Below are 19,366 nucleotides of genomic sequence, written 5' to 3'. Positions count from 1 at the left end.
TTACCATCAAATATAGGACTGGTTTACCCTGAGTGGCATGTTGCCTGGGAACACTCCACTATATTGGAGATGAGGCCTAACCAAACTGACAACTCAGTCATGGCCACAAGAAGACCTCCTTGATGACGATAGGGTATGAAACCAGCAAGTCACGACAAGATTAAAGTGGACGCCTGAACAGGGACTTGAACCCTGGACCCTCAGATTAAAAGTCTGATGCTCTACCGACTGAGATATCCAGGCTTCAGAAGAGTAATATTTCACGCAAAAATGTAGTTCCGATGAAAGACTTTGGTAAACTTCCATAACATTCTGGACTGGAGGAGGGTTGACCAGGAGTGGAATGTAGCCTGATAAAACTACACATTATTGAGAAGTCTTAAAGAGCTGAGAACTAACCAAACTCACAACTCAGTCATGGCCACAAGAAGACCTCCTTGATGACGATAGGGTATGAAACCAGCAAGTCACGACTAGATTAAAGTGGACGCCTGAACAGGGACTTGAACCCTGGACCCTCAGATTAAAAGTCTGATGCTCTACCGACTGAGCTATCCAGGCTTCAGAAGAGTAATATTTCACGCAAAAATGTGGTTCCGATGAAAGACTTTGGTAAACTTCCATAACATTCTGGACTGGAGGAGGGTTGACCAGGAGTGGAATGTAGCCTGATAAAACTACACATTATTGAGAAGTCTTAAAGAGCTGAGAACTAACCAAACTCACAACTCAGTCATGGCCACAAGAAGACCTCCTTGATGACGATAGGGTATGAAACCAGCAAGTCACGACAAGATTGAAAGTGGACGCCTGAACAGGGACTTGAACCCTGGACCCTCAGATTAAAAGTCTGATGCTCTACCGACTGAGCTATCCAGGCTTCTAAAAAAGTACAATTTTATTTAAAAATGTGTTTGCGTTGAAACCTTAAAAATGGTAAATTACCATCAAATATAGGACTGGTTTTCCCTGAGTGGCATGTTGCCTGGGAATACTCCACTATATTGGAGGTGAGGCCTAACCAAACTGACAACTCAGTCATGGCCACAAGAAGACCTCCTTGATGACGATAGGGTGTGAAACCAGCAAGTCACAACAAGATTAAAGTGGACGCCTGAACAGGGACTTGAACCCTGGACCCTCAGATTAAAAGTCTGATGCTCTACCGACTGAGATATCCAGGCTTCAGAAGAGTAATATTTCACGCAAAAATGTAGTTCCGATGAAAGACTTTGGTAAACTTCCATAACATTCTGGACTGGAGGAGGGTTGACCAGGAGTGGAATGTAGCCTGATAAAACTACACATTATTGAGAAGTCTTAAAGAGCTGAGAACTAACCAAACTCACAACTCAGTCATGGCCACAAGAAGACCTCCTTGATGACGATAGGGTATGAAACCAGCAAGTCACGACTAGATTAAAGTGGACGCCTGAACAGGGACTTGAACCCTGGACCCTCAGATTAAAAGTCTGATGCTCTACCGACTGAGCTATCCAGGCTTCAGAAGAGTAATATTTCACGCAAAAATGTGGTTCCGATGAAAGACTTTGGTAAACTTCCATAACATTCTGGACTGGAGGAGGGTTGACCAGGAGTGGAATGTAGCCTGATAAAACTACACATTATTGAGAAGTCTTAAAGAGCTGAGAACTAACCAAACTCACAACTCAGTCATGGCCACAAGAAGACCTCCTTGATGACGATAGGGTATGAAACCAGCAAGTCACGACAAGATTGAAGTGGACGCCTGAACAGGGACTTGAACCCTGGACCCTCAGATTAAAAGTTGATGCTCTACCGACTGAGCTATCCAGGCTTCTAAAAAAGTACAATTTTATTTAAAAATGTGTTTGCGTTGAAACCTTAAAAATGGTAAATTACCATCAAATATAGGACTGGTTTTCCCTGAGTGGCATGTTGCCTGGGAATACTCCACTATATTGGAGGTGAGGCCTAACCAAACTGACAACTCAGTCATGGCCACAAGAAGACCTCCTTGATGACGATAGGGTGTGAAACCAGCAAGTCACAACAAGATTAAAGTGGACGCCTGAACAGGGACTTGAACCCTGGACCCTCAGATTAAAAGTCTGATGCTCTACCGACTGAGATATCCAGGCTTCAGAAGAGTAATATTTCACGCAAAAATGTAGTTCCGATGAAAGACTTTGGTAAACTTCCATAACATTCTGGACTGGAGGAGGGTTGACCAGGAGTGGAATGTAGCCTGATAAAACTACACATTATTGAGAAGTCTTAAAGAGCTGAGAACTAACCAAACTCACAACTCAGTCATGGCCACAAGAAGACCTCCTTGATGACGATAGGGTATGAAACCAGCAAGTCACGACTAGATTAAAGTGGACGCCTGAACAGGGACTTGAACCCTGGACCCTCAGATTAAAAGTCTGATGCTCTACCGACTGAGCTATCCAGGCTTCAGAAGAGTAATATTTCACGCAAAAATGTGGTTCCGATGAAAGACTTTGGTAAACTTCCATAACGTTCTGGACTGGAGGAGGGTTGACCAGGAGTGGAATGTAGCCTGATAAAACTACACATTATTGAGAAGTCTTAAAGAGCTGAGAACTAACCAAACTCACAACTCAGTCATGGCCACAAGAAGACCTCCTTGATGACGATAGGGTATGAAACCAGCAAGTCACGACAAGATTAAAGTGGACGCCTGAACAGGGACTTGAACCCTGGACCCTCAGATTAAAAGTCTGATGCTCTACCGACTGAGCTATCCAGGCTTCTAAAAAAGTACAATTTTATTTAAAAATGTGTTTGCGTTGAAACCTTAAAAATGGTAAATTACCATCAAATATAGGACTGGTTTTCCCTGAGTGGCATGTTGCCTGGGAACACTCCACTATATTGGAGATGAGGCCTAACCAAACTGACAACTCAGTCATGGCCACAAGAAGACCTCCTTGATGACGATAGGGTGTGAAACCAGCAAGTCACTGACATGATTAAAGTGGACGCCTGAACAGGGACTTGAACCCTGGACCCTCAGATTAAAAGTCTGATGCTCTACCGACTGAGCTATCCAGGCTTCTGAAGAGTAATATTTCACGGAAAAATGTGGTTCCGATGAAAGACTTTGGTAAACTTCCATAACATTCTGGACTGGAGGAGGGTTGACCAGGAGTGGAATGTAGCCTGATAAAACTACACATTATTGAGAAGTCTTAAAGAGCTGAGAACTAACCAAACTCACAACTCAGTCATGGCCACAAGAAGACCTCCTTGATGACGATAGGGTATGAAACCAGCAAGTCACGACAAGATTAAAGTGGACGCCTGAACAGGGACTTGAACCCTGGACCCTCAGATTAAAAGTCTGATGCTCTACCGACTGAGCTATCCAGGCTTCGAAAAAAGTACAATTTTATTTAAAAATGTGTTTGCGTTGAAACCTTAAAAATGGTAAATTACCATCAAATATAGGACTGGTTTTCCTTGAGTGGCATGTTGCCTGGGAATACTCCACTATATTGGAGATGAGGCCTAACCAAACTGACAACTCAGTCATGGCCACAAGAAGACCTCCTTGATGACGATAGGGTATGAAACCAGCAAGTCACTGACATGATTAAAGTGGACGCCTGAACAGGGACTTGGACCCTGGACCCTCAGATTAAAAGTCTGATGCTCTACCGACTGAGCTATCCAGGCTTCAGAAGAGTAATATTTCACGCAAAAATGTGTTTCCGATGAAAGAATTTGGTAAACTTCCATAACATTCTGGACTGGAGGAGGGTTGACCAGGAGTGGAATGTAGCCTGATAAAACTACACATTATTGAGAAGTCTTAAAGAGCTGAGAACTAACCAAACTCACAACTCAGTCATGGCCACAAGAAGACCTCCTTGATGACGATAGGGTGTGAAACCAGCAAGTCACGACTAGATTAAAGTGGACGCCTGAACAGGGACTTGAACCCTGGACCCTCAGATTAAAAGTCTGATGCTCTACCGACTGAGCTATCCAGGCTTCAGAAGAGTAATATTTCACGCAAAAATGTGGTTCCGATGAAAGACTTTGGTAAACAACCATAACATTCTGGACTGGAGGAGGGTTGACCAGGAGTGGAATGTAGCCTGATAAAACTACACATTATTGAGAAGTCTTAAAGAGCTGAGAAGTCTTAAAGAGCTGAGAACTAACCAAACTCACAACTCAGTCATGGCCACAAGAAGACCTCCTTGATGACGATAGGGTGTGAAACCAGCAAGTCACGACAAGATTAAAGTGGACGCCTGAACAGGGACTTGAACCCTGGACCCTCAGATTAAAAGTCTGATGCTCTACCGACTGAGCTATCCAGGCTTCTGAAGAGTAATATTTCACGCAAAAATGTGGTTCCGATGAAAGACTTTGGTAAACTTCCATAACATTCTGGACTGGAGGAGGGTTGACCAGGAGTGGAATGTAGCCTGATAAAACTACACATTATTGAGAAGTCTTAAAGAGCTAAGAATTAACCAAACTCACAACTCAGTCATGGCCACAAGAAGACCTCCTTGATGACGATAGGGTGTGAAACCAGCAAGTCACGACTAGATTAAAGTGGACGCCTGAACAGGGACTTGAACCCTGGACCCTCAGATTAAAAGTTGATGCTCTACCGACTGAGCTATCCAGGCTTCTAAAAAAGTACAATTTTATTTAAAAATGTGTTTGCGTTGAAACCTTAAAAATGGTAAATTACCATCAAATATAGGACTGGTTTACCCTGAGTGGCATGTTGCCTGGGAACACTCCACTATATTGGAGATGAGGCCTAACCAAACTGACAACTCAGTCATGGCCACAAGAAGACCTCCTTGATGACGATAGGGTATGAAACCAGCAAGTCACGACAAGATTAACTTGGACGCCTGAACAGGGACTTGAACCCTGGACCCTCAGATTAAAAGTCTGATGCTCTACCGACTGAGCTATCCAGGCTTCTGAAGAGTAATATTTCACGCAAAAATGTGGTTCCGATGAAAGACTTTGGTAAACTTCCATAACATTCTGGACTGGAAGAGGGTTGACCAGGAGTGGAATGTAGCCTGATAAAACTACACATTATTGAGAAGTCTTAAAGAGCTGAGAATTAACCAAACTCACAACTCAGTCATGGCCACAAGAAGACCTCCTTGATGACGATAGGGTGTGAAACCAGCAAGTCACGACTAGATTAAAGTGGACGCCTGAACAGGGACTTGAACCCTGGACCCTCAGATTAAAAGTCTGATGCTCTACCGACTGAGCTATCCAGGCTTCAGAAGAGTAATATTTCACGCAAAAATGTGGTTCCGATGAAAGACTTTGGTAAACTTCCATAACATTCTGGACTGGAGGAGGGTTGACCAGGAGTGGAATGTAGCCTGATAAAACTACACATTATTGAGAAGTCTTAAAGAGCTGAGAACTAACCAAACTCACAACTCAGTCATGGCCACAAGAAGACCTCCTTGATGACGATAGGGTATGAAACCAGCAAGTCACGACAAGATTAAAGTGGACGCCTGAACAGGGACTTGAACCCTGGACCCTCAGATTAAAAGTCTGATGCTCTACCGACTGAGCTATCCAGGCTTCGAAAAAAGTACAATTTTATGTAAAAATGTGTTTGCGTTGAAACCTTAAAAATGGTAAATTACCATCAAATATAGGACTGGTTGACCCTGAGTGGCATGTTGCCTGGGAACACTCCACTATATTGGAGGTGAGGCCTAACCAAACTGACAACTCAGTCATGGCCACAAGAAGACCTCCTTGATGACGATAGGGTGTAAATCCAGCAAGTCACGACAAGATTAACTTGGACGCCTGAACAGGGACTAGAACCCTGGACCCTCAGATTAAAAGTCTGATGCTCTACCGACTGAGCTATCCAGGCTTCAGAAGAGTAATATTTCACGCAAAAATGTGGTTCCGATGAAAGACTTTGGTAAACAACCATAACATTCTGGACTGGAGGAGGGTTGACCAGGAGTGGAATGTAGCCTGATAAAACTACACATTATTGAGAAGTCTTAAAGAGCTGAGAAGTCTTAAAGAGCTGAGAACTAACCAAACTCACAACTCAGTCATGGCCACAAGAAGACCTCCTTGATGACGATAGGGTGTGAAACCAGCAAGTCACGACAAGATTAAAGTGGACGCCTGAACAGGGACTTGAACCCTGGACCCTCAGATTAAAAGTCTGATGCTCTACCGACTGAGCTATCCAGGCTTCTGAAGAGTAATATTTCACGCAAAAATGTGGTTCCGATGAAAGACTTTGGTAAAATTCCATAACATTCTGGACTGGAGGAGGGTTGACCAGGAGTGGAATGTAGCCTGATAAAACTACACATTATTGAGAAGTCTTAAAGAGCTGAGAACTAACCAAACTCACAACTCAGTCATGGCCACAAGAAGACCTCCTTGATGACGATAGGGTATGAAACCAGCAAGTCACGACAAGATTAAAGTGGACGCCTGAACAGGGACTTGAACGCTGGACCCTCAGATTAAAAGTCTGATGCTCTACCGACTGAGCTATCCAGGCTTCAGAAGAGTAATATTTCACGCAAAAATGTGGTTCCGATGAAAGACTTTGGTAAACTTCCATAACATTCTGGACTGGAGGAGGGTTGACCAGGAGTGGAATGTAGCCTGATAAAACTACACATTATTGAGAAGTCTTAAAGAGCTAAGAATTAACCAAACTCACAACTCAGTCATGGCCACAAGAAGACCTCCTTGATGACGATAGGGTGTGAAACCAGCAAGTCACGACTAGATTAAAGTGGACGCCTGAACAGGGACTTGAACCCTGGACCCTCAGATTAAAAGTTGATGCTCTACCGACTGAGCTATCCAGGCTTCTAAAAAAGTACAATTTTATTTAAAAATGTGTTTGCGTTGAAACCTTAAAAATGGTAAATTACCATCAAATATAGGACTGGTTTACCCTGAGTGGCATGTTGCCTGGGAACACTCCACTATATTGGAGATGAGGCCTAACCAAACTGACAACTCAGTCATGGCCACAAGAAGACCTCCTTGATGACGATAGGGTATGAAACCAGCAAGTCACGACAAGATTAACTTGGACGCCTGAACAGGGACTTGAACCCTGGACCCTCAGATTAAAAGTCTGATGCTCTACCGACTGAGCTATCCAGGCTTCTGAAGAGTAATATTTCACGCAAAAATGTGGTTCCGATGAAAGACTTTGGTAAACTTCCATAACATTCTGGACTGGAAGAGGGTTGACCAGGAGTGGAATGTAGCCTGATAAAACTACACATTATTGAGAAGTCTTAAAGAGCTGAGAATTAACCAAACTCACAACTCAGTCATGGCCACAAGAAGACCTCCTTGATGACGATAGGGTGTGAAACCAGCAAGTCACGACTAGATTAAAGTGGACGCCTGAACAGGGACTTGAACCCTGGACCCTCAGATTAAAAGTCTGATGCTCTACCGACTGAGCTATCCAGGCTTCAGAAGAGTAATATTTCACGCAAAAATGTGGTTCCGATGAAAGACTTTGGTAAACTTCCATAACGTTCTGGACTGGAGGAGGGTTGACCAGGAGTGGAATGTAGCCTGATAAAACTACACATTATTGAGAAGTCTTAAAGAGCTGAGAACTAACCAAACTCACAACTCAGTCATGGCCACAAGAAGACCTCCTTGATGACGATAGGGTATGAAACCAGCAAGTCACGACAAGATTGAAGTGGACGCCTGAACAGGGACTTGAACCCTGGACCCTCAGATTAAAAGTTGATGCTCTACCGACTGAGCTATCCAGGCTTCTAAAAAAGTACAATTTTATTTAAAAATGTGTTTGCGTTGAAACCTTAAAAATGGTAAATTACCATCAAATATAGGACTGGTTTACCCTGAGTGGCATGTTGCCTGGGAACACTCCACTATATTGGAGATGAGGCCTAACCAAACTGACAACTCAGTCATGGCCACAAGAAGACCTCCTTGATGACGATAGGGTATGAAACCAGCAAGTCACTGACATGATTAAAGTGGACGCCTGAACAGGGACTTGAACCCTTGACCCTCAGATTAAAAGTCTGATGCTCTACCGACTGAGCTATCCAGGCTTCTAAAGAGTAGTATTTCACGGAAAAATGTGGTTCCGATGAAAGACTTTGGTAAACTTCCATAACATTCTGGACTGGAGGAGGGTTGACCAGGAGTGGAATGTAGCCTGATAAAACTACACATTATTGAGAAGTCTTAAAGAGCTGAGAACTAACCAAACTCACAACTCAGTCATGGCCACAAGAAGACCTCCTTGATGACGATAGGGTATGAAACCAGCAAGTCACGACAAGATTAAAGTGGACGCCTGAACAGGGACTTGAACCCTGGACCCTCAGATTAAAAGTCTGATGCTCTACCGACTGAGCTATCCAGGCTTCTAAAAAAGTACAATTTTATTTAAAAATGTGTTTGCGTTGAAACCTTAAAAATGGTAAATTACCATCAAATATAGGACTGGTTTTCCCTGAGTGGCATGTTGCCTGGGAATACTCCACTATATTGGAGATGAGGCCTAACCAAACTGACAACTCAGTCATGGCCACAAGAAGACCTCCTTGATGACGATAGGGTATGAAACCAGCAAGTCACTGACATGATTAAAGTGGACGCCTGAACAGGGACTTGAACCCTGGACCCTCAGATTAAAAGTCTGATGCTCTACCGATTAAGCTATCAAGGCTTCTAAAAAAGTACAATTTTATGTAAAAATGTGTTTGCGTTGAAACCTTAAAAATGGTAAATTACCATCAAATATAGGACTGGTTGACCCTGAGTGGCATGTTGCCTGGGAACACTCCACTATATTGGAGGTGAGGCCTAACCAAACTGACAACTCAGTCATGGCCACAAGAAGAACTCCTTGATGACGATAGGGTGTGAAACCAGCAAGTCACGACTAGATTAAAGTGGACGCCTGAACAGGGACTTGAACCCTGGACCCTCAGATTAAAAGTCTGATGCTCTACCGACTGAGCTATCCAGGCTTCAGAAGAGTAATATTTCACGCAAAAATGTGGTTCCGATGAAAGACTTTGGTAAACTTCCATAACATTCTGGACTGGAGGAGGGTTGACCAGGAGTGGAATGTAGCCTGATAAAACTACACATTATTGAGAAGTCTTAAAGAGCTGAGAAGTCTTAAAGAGCTGAGAACTAACCAAACTCACAACTCAGTCATGGCCACAAGAAGACCTCCTTGATGACGATAGGGTGTAAAACCAGCAAGTCACGACTAGATTAAAGTGGACGCCTGAACAGGGACTTGAACCCTGGACCCTCAGATTAAAAGTCTGATGCTCTACCGACTGAGCTATCCAGGCTTCTGAAGAGTAAGATTTCACGCAAAAATGTGGTTCCGATGAAAGACTTTGGTAAAATTCCATAACATTCTGGACTGGAAGAGGGTTGACCAGGAGTGGAATGTAGCCTGATAAAACTACACATTATTGAGAAGTCTTAAAGAGCTGAGAACTAACCAAACTCAGTCATGGCCACAAGAAGACCTCCTTGATGACAATAGGGTATGAAACCAGCAAGTCACGACAAGATTAAAGTGGACGCCTGAACAGGGACTTGAACCCTGGACCCTCAGATTAAAAGTCTGATGCTCTACCGACTGAGCTATCCAGGCTTCTGAAGAGTAATATTTCACGCAAAAATGTGTTTCCGATGAAAGACTTTGGTAAACTTCCATAACATTCTGGACTTAAAAGTCTTCCATAACTTAAAAGTCTGATGCTCTACCGCCTGAAGAAACAAGTTTGTGGTGCAGAACACTGTTGGCCATTATCATAACAATTAAGTGCAGGTAATGTAATCCAGATCTCAGACTAAACGTCTTACTCTCCACCAACTGAACTACCAGAATCCATTTGCCCAAAAGTCAGTCAACTAGTCCAAAAACAGATGTCAAATATGTGACAATTTAAATTAACATAACACATTGCTGCAGTATTAAAATCTACCCACTCTTTGATAGTGATGGAGGTTGGGATCTCGGTCCAGAGGCGGGCAAACTTCACAGGTGTCACCAGCTCCTGAGGGTCTCGGTCTACGTGGGCATGGAGCATGAGGCGACAGAAGGAGGCCCGGATGTCAAAGGGCAGCGTCTCGTCCATCATGCACAGGAAGATGAGCTCCACATCCAGCTGTTTGGAGATCTCATCTATGGCCAGATATTGACGGTCCAGACACATTCGTGCAAAGAGCTTCAGCTGGTATCTGAGGGAGTCCAGAACCACAAAGGCAGTTTGCTTTCTTCTCTCGTCATTGTTGGGTTAACTTACAATATCCTGAAATATTGGTAAAATCTTGGGTGCATGGCCCTCCTTGTGTGTCTACCTGTAGTAGGTGAGGACGTTCTCATCGTGAGCGTTTCCTTGCCTCGCCTCCTGAGCCAGCTGTCGGATGCCCTTCTCCTGTCTCTCATTGGTTTTGTCTGTCCACACGAGCCACACCTGCACCAAGAGACAACAACAGAAATAGAACTGATGAGGACCCAGAAGAAGAAGCAGAAAAACATGGTTCTGCAACTTCAATCTGCAAGTCAGTCTCCACCCACAGCTGGTCTGGTCCAGACAGTCTTGCAGAGCATGTCAGGGAAATGGAGAATTGCTGTGAATAATCTAAGATGGAAGGATTCATCTCTAGGAAGAGATCGTTTTATGGATAAAAATTCCACTTGTGCTTTTTCACCCCAGAGTCAATAGCAGCATCAATGACAGCAGTCGTGTCAGAGAGTCCTTGTAACCTCGTGGTCTTGATGCCAACATCCCCGGTTTGATTCCGGACTTGAATCTTTGTTGCCTTTTATAACGAATAAGAAATAAACAGAGATGCATGCAGATTGACCTCTTCCTCATCTCCGTAGTCGTCCATCCCCAGGTAGTCTCCCTGACCGCCACCAGAGGGCGCATCTTTGGGAACACGACGTCTAGATGACAGAAAACAGAAATCAAGTTCAATTGTAACATGTTGACATTAAAAGCATCATTTAGATCAGCTAGCAGGAAACTATACTTCAAAATAAAAACTCTGTTCTGGAAATTGAATACATAAAGAAAAAGGTGCTCCGTGAACCCAGCGAACCCAATAATGTTCAGACGACTCTCGCTGGATTACTTTGATTCTGAAAAAGACTTGAAGTGGATTAATGAACGTTAAGGGATAACGACGTCCAGGGGAGGTAGGTCTCTGTTTACAGAACCATCCTGTAACCCTTCGATGGTCCACGCCAACGTCACGTCCAATAAGCCTTGGATAATGCAGAACTCATTTGTGATTGAGGGGGTCAAAGGTCATCCCTCACTTACTCTGTCTTGATGAGGATGTCCTGGTTTTTGGGGTCCAGCACACATTTACAGATGAGCTCCTGAGTGACGGGAATAGCAACATTGTTGGACACGCAGAGGTCTGACAGGTAGTCCAGAAACCTGCACACACACACACACACACACACACACCAGATATTAAAGTAACATTCAGCTCAAGCCCCTCCCTTCCCCCACTGCTTGCCGCCTCCATGTGCACCTGGGCTCTCGGTTCTTGCGGACCAGGCTGACGAAGGTCTCCACCTCGGTCTTGGTGATGTGTTTCTCCAGCAGCTTCCTGTTGTTGTTCAGCAGCGCGGTGATGGTGTCCTCGGCCAGGATGTCGTAGCCGATCTGACCCTGCATCACGCCGAACTGCTTGGCTATGTGCTCCTGGTGGGGGGGTCAACAACACCTTCATCTTCACCATCATCGTCATCATCGTCATTAATGACACGTCAGAATCATTTATTGGCCAAGTACGTCGCACATAGAAGGACTTTGACTCGCTGAAAGGTGCATAACAATAAACATAGAATAAAACAATAAAATAATACAAAATATAATAAAAACAATAAACGTATCTATAAACAATTATAGATAAATATGGTAAACGGATAACAGTACTTTAAAACAAATATTTATAAATATGATTTTTATCTATATATAAAATATCTCTATATATAATATAATATTTATAAATGTTAAATTATATTTCTATATATATAATATATATAATATAATATTTATAAATATTAAATTATATTTATATATATATATATATATATATATATATGTTATATTATATTTATATATATTATATTATATTTATATAAAATAAAAGTGGCATGAGTATTTAGAAAAGAGAAATAGTCCTAGTATAGAACTTTGGGGTACACCCTTTGATCTGAACACATTGAGTAAGATTAGTTGACCGGGGCTCATCATCACTTTTATCATCATCATCATCACTTTTATCATCATCATCATCACTTTCATCATCATCATCATCATCACTTTCATCTTCATCATCATCACTTTCATCATCTTCCTCTTCACCTGGTTCTTGCGGTAGTCCTCCTGGGAGTGCCGGAGGACCCTGTAGCAGAGTCTGAACATGTACTGGTAGGGAGAGTTCTTCTGGTCCGCCAGCTCCTCCAGACGCAGCAGAGGACCCTCCCCTCCCCCACGGTCCTTGAAGGGGGCCTTCAGGATGCCGAAGATCTGGACACACAGGCAGGTGTTGGCTAGTGGGGTTCCCCGCTTTACCTGTGACCAGCGGCCGGTTGTGGACTCGTACCTGCTTCAGGATGTTCTGCTCCCTCATCAGCTTCTGCCTCTCCCGGTTGACTTTGGTCATGAGGACGTCCAGGACCGGCTGGCCGCTGTTCAGGGCGTCGGCCACGAAGAAGACCACGTCCTCCAGCAGCTTGATGGCGAACCTGAGCGGCGAGAAGCCGACATGTGACCTTTGACCCCGTGGTCTTCAACATCAAGACAATTCAGAACAAATTCTCACAAACACACACACACACACTCACACACACACTCACACACACACACACTCGTACCGCCGGTCGTTCTGGCTGATGAAGCCCTGGCTGAACTGGTCCACACACACACACACACACACACTTACACACACACTCACACTCACACACTCACACACTCACACACACACACACACACACACACACACTCACACACTCACACACTCACACACTCACACACTCACACACTCGTACCGCCGGTCGTTCTGGCTGATGAAGCCCTGGCTGAACTGGTCCACACACACACACACACACACACACACACACACACACACACACACTCACACACACACACACACACACACACTCACACACACACACACACACACACACACACTCACACACTCACACACTCACACACTCACACACTCACACACTCACACACACACACACACACACACACACACACACACACACTCACACACACACACACTCGTACCGCCGGTCGTTCTGGCTGATGAAGCCCTGGCTGAACTGGTCCACTACGGTGCTCAGCATGGCGCTGGCGTCGTTGGCGAAGTCCAGATCTCTGATCTCCATCACGGGAACGGAGACGATGGCGAACGCCTCCTTGTCCTCCTTCGTGGGACACGTTCCCAACTGCAGAACCACAAGCAGCTTCTATTATCTGGAGCGGCCACGTTGTGGTTCTAAACCTATCGGTCCACATTGTGGTTCTAAACCTATCGGTCCACGTTGTGGTTCTGAACCTATCGGTTCACATTGTGGTTCTGAACCTATCGGTCCACGTTGTGGTTCTAAACCTATCGGTCCACGTTGTGGTTCTGAACCTATCGGTTCACATTGTGGTTCTAAAACTATCGGTCCACGTTGTGGTTCTGAACCTATCGGTTCACATTGTGGTTCTAAAACTATCGGTCCACGTTGTGGTTCTAAACCTATCGGTTCACATTGTGGTTCTAAACCTATCGGTCCACGTTGTGGTTCTGAACCTATCGGTTCACATTGTGGTTCTGAACCTATCGGTCCACGTTGTGGTTCTGAACCTATCGGTTCACGTTGTGGTTCTAAACCTATCGGTCCACGTTGTGGTTCTAAACCTATCGGTCCACGTTGTGGTTCTGAACCTATCGGTTCACATTGTGGTTCTAAACCTATCGGTCCACGTTGTGGTTCTGAACCTATCGGTTCACATTGTGGTTCTAAACCTATCGGTCCACGTTGTGGTTCTGAACCTATCGGTTCACGTTGTGGTTCTAAACCTATCGGTCCACGTTGTGGTTCTGAACCTATCGGTTCACGTTGTGGTTCTAAACCTATCGGTTCACATTGTGGTTCTAAACCTATCGGTCCACGTTGTGGTTCTGAACCTATCGGTTCACGTTGTGGTTCTAAACCTATCGGTCCACGTTGTGGTTCTGAACCTATCGGTTCACGTTGTGGTTCTAAACCTATCGGTTCACATTGTGGTTCTAAACCTATCGGTTCACATTGTGGTTCTGAACCTATCGGTCCACGTTGTGGTTCTGAACCTATCGGTTCACATTGTGCAACACTGGTGCCAAAATGATTCGTTCTGTCTCAGTTTGCCAAAACAGGTACTTCAAATCTTAAATGTTCTCACAATGAATTGTTCAAAATTGTCCAAATTATGATTTAGGGACAAATAAAAAGTATTCAAATCAATAATGGACCAATCAGTAAAGGATCAACAAATCAATTGGCTGATGAACAGAACGTTAATGAGGACATTTTTGATAATTAGGGCCCGAGACCCGACGTAGTCAGTCGAGGACCTATTGTTTTCGCTATGTTTATTATTATTATTCTTATGCTGGCACTTTGCAAGGGGAAAAGAGGGTCTAGGCCTAAAGTTGCATACTTCAAAATTCCCACACATATCAGGATCGGTGAAAATACTTATCTGATTGGGGTATCGGAAAAAACACGAAAAAATTAGCTCGGTGGCGCCCCCTTGTGTTGGAAATTTTTTAAACTTTTCCTCACGCTTTGTCGAGTTGTAAAACAGTGTATTCCTCCTGGAGCTTAAACCCGATTCATTCCAACGTCGGGCAGTGTGATCTTGAGACCGTAGTAGTCAAAAGTTCTGAAAGGATTTTAAAAATATAAAACTATGTGTAGGGCGTCACCGCAAAGAACACCATTCGCCATGAAAATGGAATTTTTTTTTAACTTGGCCATACATTATGTAATCTGCTCCATATTTCTCACAGGTCATGACATACTGAAGTCATCCATATGTTAATTTGAATTCTAGTCATAGCGCCCCCTACAAATATTAATGTAAGCAGCCCCAGTGCTACGTTTGGCTTACATATCTAAAACTTGGTAGGCATATGTAACACATGTAGACGAAAAAGAAAGTCTCTTGGGACCATGCTCCAAACTGTACCGGAAGTCGGCCATTTTGATTTCGGTGTGATTCTTTTCATAATTTAGCCCATTCCTCTAAATCATCGGATAGGCTTCAAATGTGGTCAGTGGTCTAAAATCCTTGGTGATTAAAGGTTTTCAAAATCTTGTTTCGTGCAAGGCTGTTGCCGTGACATTGACACTTTGCCATGAAGGCAAAGAGGTTTTGGGGGGCTAAACATGCTCAAAACACACCCAAACTTAGCACACACATATACTGTCTTAAATGTAGTTGTATGATATGATTTTAATCCTTAAAAATGTCAGTCCAAAAAGCAGCTCTCGCAGTAGGTTTGAGATAAACATCAAAAACTTGGTAGGAGTATGTAACACATATTGATTTAAAAATAACTGCTCTAAACTGTACCAGAAGTCGGCAATTTTGAGTTTTGTGTGATCTTTCCGTTAATTTCTTTTTAATTCCAGGCTAAATTGCCATGGTTTCCCTGTAGGTGGCGTTTTGACTAAATATTTGCATGATAGTGCCATGTTGATGTAGTTGGACTTGAATGAAAGTTAACAAAACAGTATTGTCATTTGCTTTGACTTTAATTTAGAGTTTGATGGTGCCCTCTACAAATATTAATTTGTAAAAATCAGGAAAAAAAACCTGTAACTCATGGACGCTTGGTCAAAGACACTCTGCCGCGCGAACCGGCGTCCAGCAAGTACCCTCGACGGGCGTGAATTGTCGAGGGTCCGATCAATGCTGCTCGCAGCTTTAATTACGTTTGTTATTCAGCGGGTTTATGGAGAACCTCTGGTTCTCATGGCACTAAAGAACGTGAGTGTTAAACATATTCAATTCTGGAGTTGACCGGCCTTCTAGTCAAAGGTTCTCTATTCACAGGTTCTCTAGTCAAAGGTTCTCTCGTTCTCTAGTCAAAGGTTCTCTAGTCACAGGTTCTCTAGTCAAAGGTTCTATAGTCAACGGTTCTCTAGTCAAAGGTTCTCTATTTCTCTAGTCAAAGGTTCTCTAGTCAAAGGTTCTTTAGTCAAAGGTTCTCTAGTCAAAGGTTCTCTATTTCTCTAGTCAAAGGTTCTCTATTCACAGGTTCTCTAGTCAAAGGTTCTCTCGTTCTCTAGTCAAAGGTTCTATAGTCAACGGTTCTCTAGTCAAAGGTTCTCTATTTCTCTAGTCAAAGGTTCTCTAGTCAAAGGTTCTTTAGTCAAAGGTTCTCTAGTCAAAGGTTCTCTATTTCTCTAGTCAAAGGTTCTCTCGTTCTCTAGTCACAGGTTCTATAGTCAAAGGTTATATAGTCAAATGTTCTCTATTTCTCTAGTCAACGGTTCTCTCGTTCTCTAGTCACAGGTTCTCTAGTCAAAGGTTCTATAGTCAAAGGTTCTCTTGTTCTCTAGTCAAAGGTTCTCTAGTCACAGGTTCTCTAGTCAAAGGTTCTATAGTCACAGGTTATCTAGTCAAAGGTTCTATAGTCACAGGTTATCTAGTCAAAGGTTCTCTAGTTCTCTAGTCAAAGGTTCTCTAGTCAAAGGTTCTCTAGTTCTCTAGTCTAAGGTTCTCTATTCAAAGGTTCAATGAGGACTCACCATGAGTCTGATTGGTCGCTCCTCGTCGATGTCGATGGGGACGTTGGTGCTCTGGATCCAGGTGTTGGTGCACAGGTGTCTCAGCCGTACATACGAATTCCTGAGAGACGACCAGCACACTGTTCAGTTCACCTCAACCACCCTGGTTCCCCATGGGGGGTCTACTCAGTACTCCTCAACCACCCTGGTTCCCCATGAGGGGTCTACTCAGTTCTCCTCAACCACCCTGGTTCCCCATGAGGGGTCTACTCAGTTCACCTCAACCACCCTGGTTCCCCATAGGGGGTCTACTCAGTTCTCCTCAACCACCCTGGTTTCCCATGGGGGGTCTACTCAGTTCTCCTCAACCACCCTGGTTCCCCATGGGGGGTCTGCTCAGTTCTCCTCAACCACCCTAGTTCCCCATGGGGGTCTGCTCAGTTCTCTTCAACCACCCTGGTTCCCCATGGGGGTCTGCTCAGTTCTCCTCAACGACCCTGGTTCCCCATAGGGGGTCTACTCAGTTCTCCTCAACCACCCTGGTTTCCCATGGGGGGTCTACTCAGTTCTCCTCAACCACCCTAGTTCCACATGGGGGGGTCTACTCAGTTCACCTCAACCACCCTGGTTCCCCATGGGGGGTCTACTCAGTTCTCCTCAACCACCCTAGTTCCCCATGGGGGGTCTACTCAGTTCACCTCTACCACCCTGGTTCCCCATAGGGGGTCTACTCAGTTCACCTCAACCACCCTGGTTCCCCATAGGGGGTCTACTCAGTTCACCTCTACCACCCTGGTTCCCCATGGGGGGTCTACTCAGTTCTCCTCAACCACCCTAGTTCCCCATGGGGGGTCTACTCAGTTCACCTCTACCACCCTGGTTCCCCATAGGGGGTCTACTCAGTTCACCTCAACCACCCTGGTTCCCCATAGGGGGTCTACTCAGTTCACCTCTACCACCCTGGTTCCCCATAGGGGGTCTACTCAGTTCACCTCAACCACCCTGGTTCCCCATAGGGGGTCTACTCAGTTCACCTCTACCACCCTGGTTCCCCATAGGGGGTCTACTCAGTTCACCTCAACCACCCTGGTTCCCCATAGGGGGTCTACTCAGTTCACCTCTACCACCCTGGTTCCCCATAGGGGGTCTACTCAGTTCACCTCAACCACCCTGGTTCCCCATAGGGGGTCTACTCAGTTCTCCTCAACCACCCTGGTTCCCCATGGGGGGTCTACTCAGTTCTCCTCAACCACCCTGGTTCCCCATAGGGGGTCTACTCAGTTCTCCTCAACCACCCTGGTTCCCCATGGGGGGGTCTACTCAGTTCACCTCAACCACCCTGGTTCCCCATGGGGGGTCTACTCAGTTCTCCTCAACCACCCTAGTTCCCCATGGGGGGTCTACTCAGTTCACCTCAACCACCCTGGTTCCCCATAGGGGGTCTACTCAGTTCACCTCAACCACCCTGGTTCCCCATAGGGGGTCTACTCAGTTCACCTCAACCACCCTAGTTCCCCATGGGGGGTCTACTCAGTTCTCCTCAACCACCCTAGTTCCCCATGGGGGGTCTACTCAGTTCACCTCAACCACCCTGGTTCCCCATAGGGGGTCTACTCAGTTCACCTCAACCACCCTGGTTCCCCATAGGGGGTCTACTCAGTTCACCTCTACCACCCTGGTTCCCCATTTTAGTTGTTGTTAACTTGGTGTCAGTGAAACTGGAGACTTCCTGCAGTCTTTCACAATAAAAGCATGCAGAAGGCCGTTGAGTGGCAGCACCTGTGCCTCAGTTGACACAGGTACCGTTTTCTCCGTGACCCCCGTCCTCCTTTGTTATTGTTTATGGTTCCTACCGCGGCACGAAGGAGTCCGTCTTCTGCAGCGTCGTCGGGTCGAGCTCGAACAGCGAGGCGATGTCGTTGCCGTGAGCCACCGCCACCAACTTGTACTTGATCCTCTCTCCGTGGGAGCGCTTGATGCTGCGAATGTCCATCTGCAGAGGGGTCGCAGGTCAGGAGGTCAGGAGGTCAGGAGGTCAGGGGGTGTACTTGTTTTATTCCATGTGGTTATGCAGGTTATCACTTTGAGACTCACCGAGGCCGCCGGCTCTGCACTGTCCCCTTTATAACCCGGGTTCTCCTACAAGAACAAGGTACAGCCAACGTTTACAGAGTCAGCGATGCAACTATGTATCCATCTAAAGCGCCTTCAAGTTGAACCGTTATGTCCCTTTTATGAATATTGAACACAATATGAAAAGCATATATTATTATTATGAAATGTAAAAACTATATATTAGTCAAACTATGCCCACGAAGACTCAATTTAGATTTAGTTCCATCTTTTCAGGTTACAGTTAAATCCGGTAGTCCCTCCTCCCAGTGTTGTCATGGTTACCTCAGCAGCCAGGTAGTTGCCGGTGGCCAGATGTTTGAAGCGATAGAGGCTGTTCCAGTGTCCCGCCCCCCCACGACACGGGTCATGATGGACAACCTGCCAGACCAATCAGCACACGGAGAGAGTTTA

General features: G+C 45.0%; 1 protein-coding gene and 31 non-coding genes across 36 annotated transcripts in view; all 32 read right to left on the bottom strand.

Moving 5' to 3' along the window:
* Window positions 1-19,366, bottom strand: part of itpr3 (inositol 1,4,5-trisphosphate receptor, type 3) — a 134,622-nt gene that overhangs the window by 75,434 nt on the left and 39,822 nt on the right. For all 5 annotated transcript variants that reach the window (XM_034536299.1, XM_034536298.1, XM_034536301.1 and 2 more), the window contains 12 exons: window positions 19,238-19,333; window positions 18,935-18,979; window positions 18,694-18,833; window positions 16,862-16,961; window positions 13,359-13,519; window positions 12,670-12,811; window positions 12,429-12,593; window positions 11,590-11,762; window positions 11,373-11,492; window positions 10,912-10,993; window positions 10,402-10,517; window positions 10,030-10,281 (listed from right to left, as the gene is read on the bottom strand). In XM_034536299.1, the coding sequence (XP_034392190.1) occupies window positions 10,030-10,281; window positions 10,402-10,517; window positions 10,912-10,993; window positions 11,373-11,492; window positions 11,590-11,762; window positions 12,429-12,593; window positions 12,670-12,811; window positions 13,359-13,519; window positions 16,862-16,961; window positions 18,694-18,833; window positions 18,935-18,979; window positions 19,238-19,333 (1,592 nt within the window). The remainder of the gene's footprint in view (window positions 1-10,029; window positions 10,282-10,401; window positions 10,518-10,911; window positions 10,994-11,372; window positions 11,493-11,589; window positions 11,763-12,428; window positions 12,594-12,669; window positions 12,812-13,358; window positions 13,520-16,861; window positions 16,962-18,693; window positions 18,834-18,934; window positions 18,980-19,237; window positions 19,334-19,366) is intronic.
* trnak-uuu lies at window positions 171-243 on the bottom strand. The gene has a single exon. It is a non-coding gene; the product is annotated as a tRNA-Lys (tRNA).
* Window positions 489-561, bottom strand: trnak-uuu. The gene has a single exon. It is a non-coding gene; the product is annotated as a tRNA-Lys (tRNA).
* trnak-uuu lies at window positions 808-880 on the bottom strand. The gene has a single exon. It is a non-coding gene; the product is annotated as a tRNA-Lys (tRNA).
* On the bottom strand, window positions 1,112-1,184 carry trnak-uuu. The gene has a single exon. It is a non-coding gene; the product is annotated as a tRNA-Lys (tRNA).
* trnak-uuu lies at window positions 1,430-1,502 on the bottom strand. The gene has a single exon. It is a non-coding gene; the product is annotated as a tRNA-Lys (tRNA).
* On the bottom strand, window positions 1,748-1,819 carry trnak-uuu. The gene has a single exon. It is a non-coding gene; the product is annotated as a tRNA-Lys (tRNA).
* Window positions 2,051-2,123, bottom strand: trnak-uuu. Its single transcript has one exon. It is a non-coding gene; the product is annotated as a tRNA-Lys (tRNA).
* trnak-uuu lies at window positions 2,369-2,441 on the bottom strand. The gene has a single exon. It is a non-coding gene; the product is annotated as a tRNA-Lys (tRNA).
* Window positions 2,687-2,759, bottom strand: trnak-uuu. Its single transcript has one exon. It is a non-coding gene; the product is annotated as a tRNA-Lys (tRNA).
* On the bottom strand, window positions 2,992-3,064 carry trnak-uuu. Its single transcript has one exon. It is a non-coding gene; the product is annotated as a tRNA-Lys (tRNA).
* On the bottom strand, window positions 3,310-3,382 carry trnak-uuu. Its single transcript has one exon. It is a non-coding gene; the product is annotated as a tRNA-Lys (tRNA).
* On the bottom strand, window positions 3,615-3,687 carry trnak-uuu. The gene has a single exon. It is a non-coding gene; the product is annotated as a tRNA-Lys (tRNA).
* On the bottom strand, window positions 3,933-4,005 carry trnak-uuu. Its single transcript has one exon. It is a non-coding gene; the product is annotated as a tRNA-Lys (tRNA).
* Window positions 4,269-4,341, bottom strand: trnak-uuu. The gene has a single exon. It is a non-coding gene; the product is annotated as a tRNA-Lys (tRNA).
* trnak-uuu lies at window positions 4,587-4,658 on the bottom strand. Its single transcript has one exon. It is a non-coding gene; the product is annotated as a tRNA-Lys (tRNA).
* trnak-uuu lies at window positions 4,890-4,962 on the bottom strand. Its single transcript has one exon. It is a non-coding gene; the product is annotated as a tRNA-Lys (tRNA).
* Window positions 5,208-5,280, bottom strand: trnak-uuu. Its single transcript has one exon. It is a non-coding gene; the product is annotated as a tRNA-Lys (tRNA).
* On the bottom strand, window positions 5,526-5,598 carry trnak-uuu. The gene has a single exon. It is a non-coding gene; the product is annotated as a tRNA-Lys (tRNA).
* On the bottom strand, window positions 5,830-5,902 carry trnak-uuu. The gene has a single exon. It is a non-coding gene; the product is annotated as a tRNA-Lys (tRNA).
* Window positions 6,166-6,238, bottom strand: trnak-uuu. The gene has a single exon. It is a non-coding gene; the product is annotated as a tRNA-Lys (tRNA).
* trnak-uuu lies at window positions 6,484-6,556 on the bottom strand. The gene has a single exon. It is a non-coding gene; the product is annotated as a tRNA-Lys (tRNA).
* Window positions 6,802-6,873, bottom strand: trnak-uuu. Its single transcript has one exon. It is a non-coding gene; the product is annotated as a tRNA-Lys (tRNA).
* On the bottom strand, window positions 7,105-7,177 carry trnak-uuu. Its single transcript has one exon. It is a non-coding gene; the product is annotated as a tRNA-Lys (tRNA).
* trnak-uuu lies at window positions 7,423-7,495 on the bottom strand. Its single transcript has one exon. It is a non-coding gene; the product is annotated as a tRNA-Lys (tRNA).
* Window positions 7,741-7,812, bottom strand: trnak-uuu. Its single transcript has one exon. It is a non-coding gene; the product is annotated as a tRNA-Lys (tRNA).
* On the bottom strand, window positions 8,045-8,117 carry trnak-uuu. Its single transcript has one exon. It is a non-coding gene; the product is annotated as a tRNA-Lys (tRNA).
* On the bottom strand, window positions 8,363-8,435 carry trnak-uuu. Its single transcript has one exon. It is a non-coding gene; the product is annotated as a tRNA-Lys (tRNA).
* On the bottom strand, window positions 8,668-8,740 carry trnak-uuu. Its single transcript has one exon. It is a non-coding gene; the product is annotated as a tRNA-Lys (tRNA).
* trnak-uuu lies at window positions 8,972-9,044 on the bottom strand. Its single transcript has one exon. It is a non-coding gene; the product is annotated as a tRNA-Lys (tRNA).
* Window positions 9,308-9,380, bottom strand: trnak-uuu. The gene has a single exon. It is a non-coding gene; the product is annotated as a tRNA-Lys (tRNA).
* Window positions 9,619-9,691, bottom strand: trnak-uuu. Its single transcript has one exon. It is a non-coding gene; the product is annotated as a tRNA-Lys (tRNA).

This window comes from Cyclopterus lumpus, chromosome 7 (assembly GCF_009769545.1).
Source record: "Cyclopterus lumpus isolate fCycLum1 chromosome 7, fCycLum1.pri, whole genome shotgun sequence".
Classification (NCBI taxonomy): domain Eukaryota; kingdom Metazoa; phylum Chordata; class Actinopteri; order Perciformes; family Cyclopteridae; genus Cyclopterus; species Cyclopterus lumpus.
Note: the sequence above shows the minus strand (reverse complement) of the source record. Positions and strands in the feature narration are given on the sequence as shown.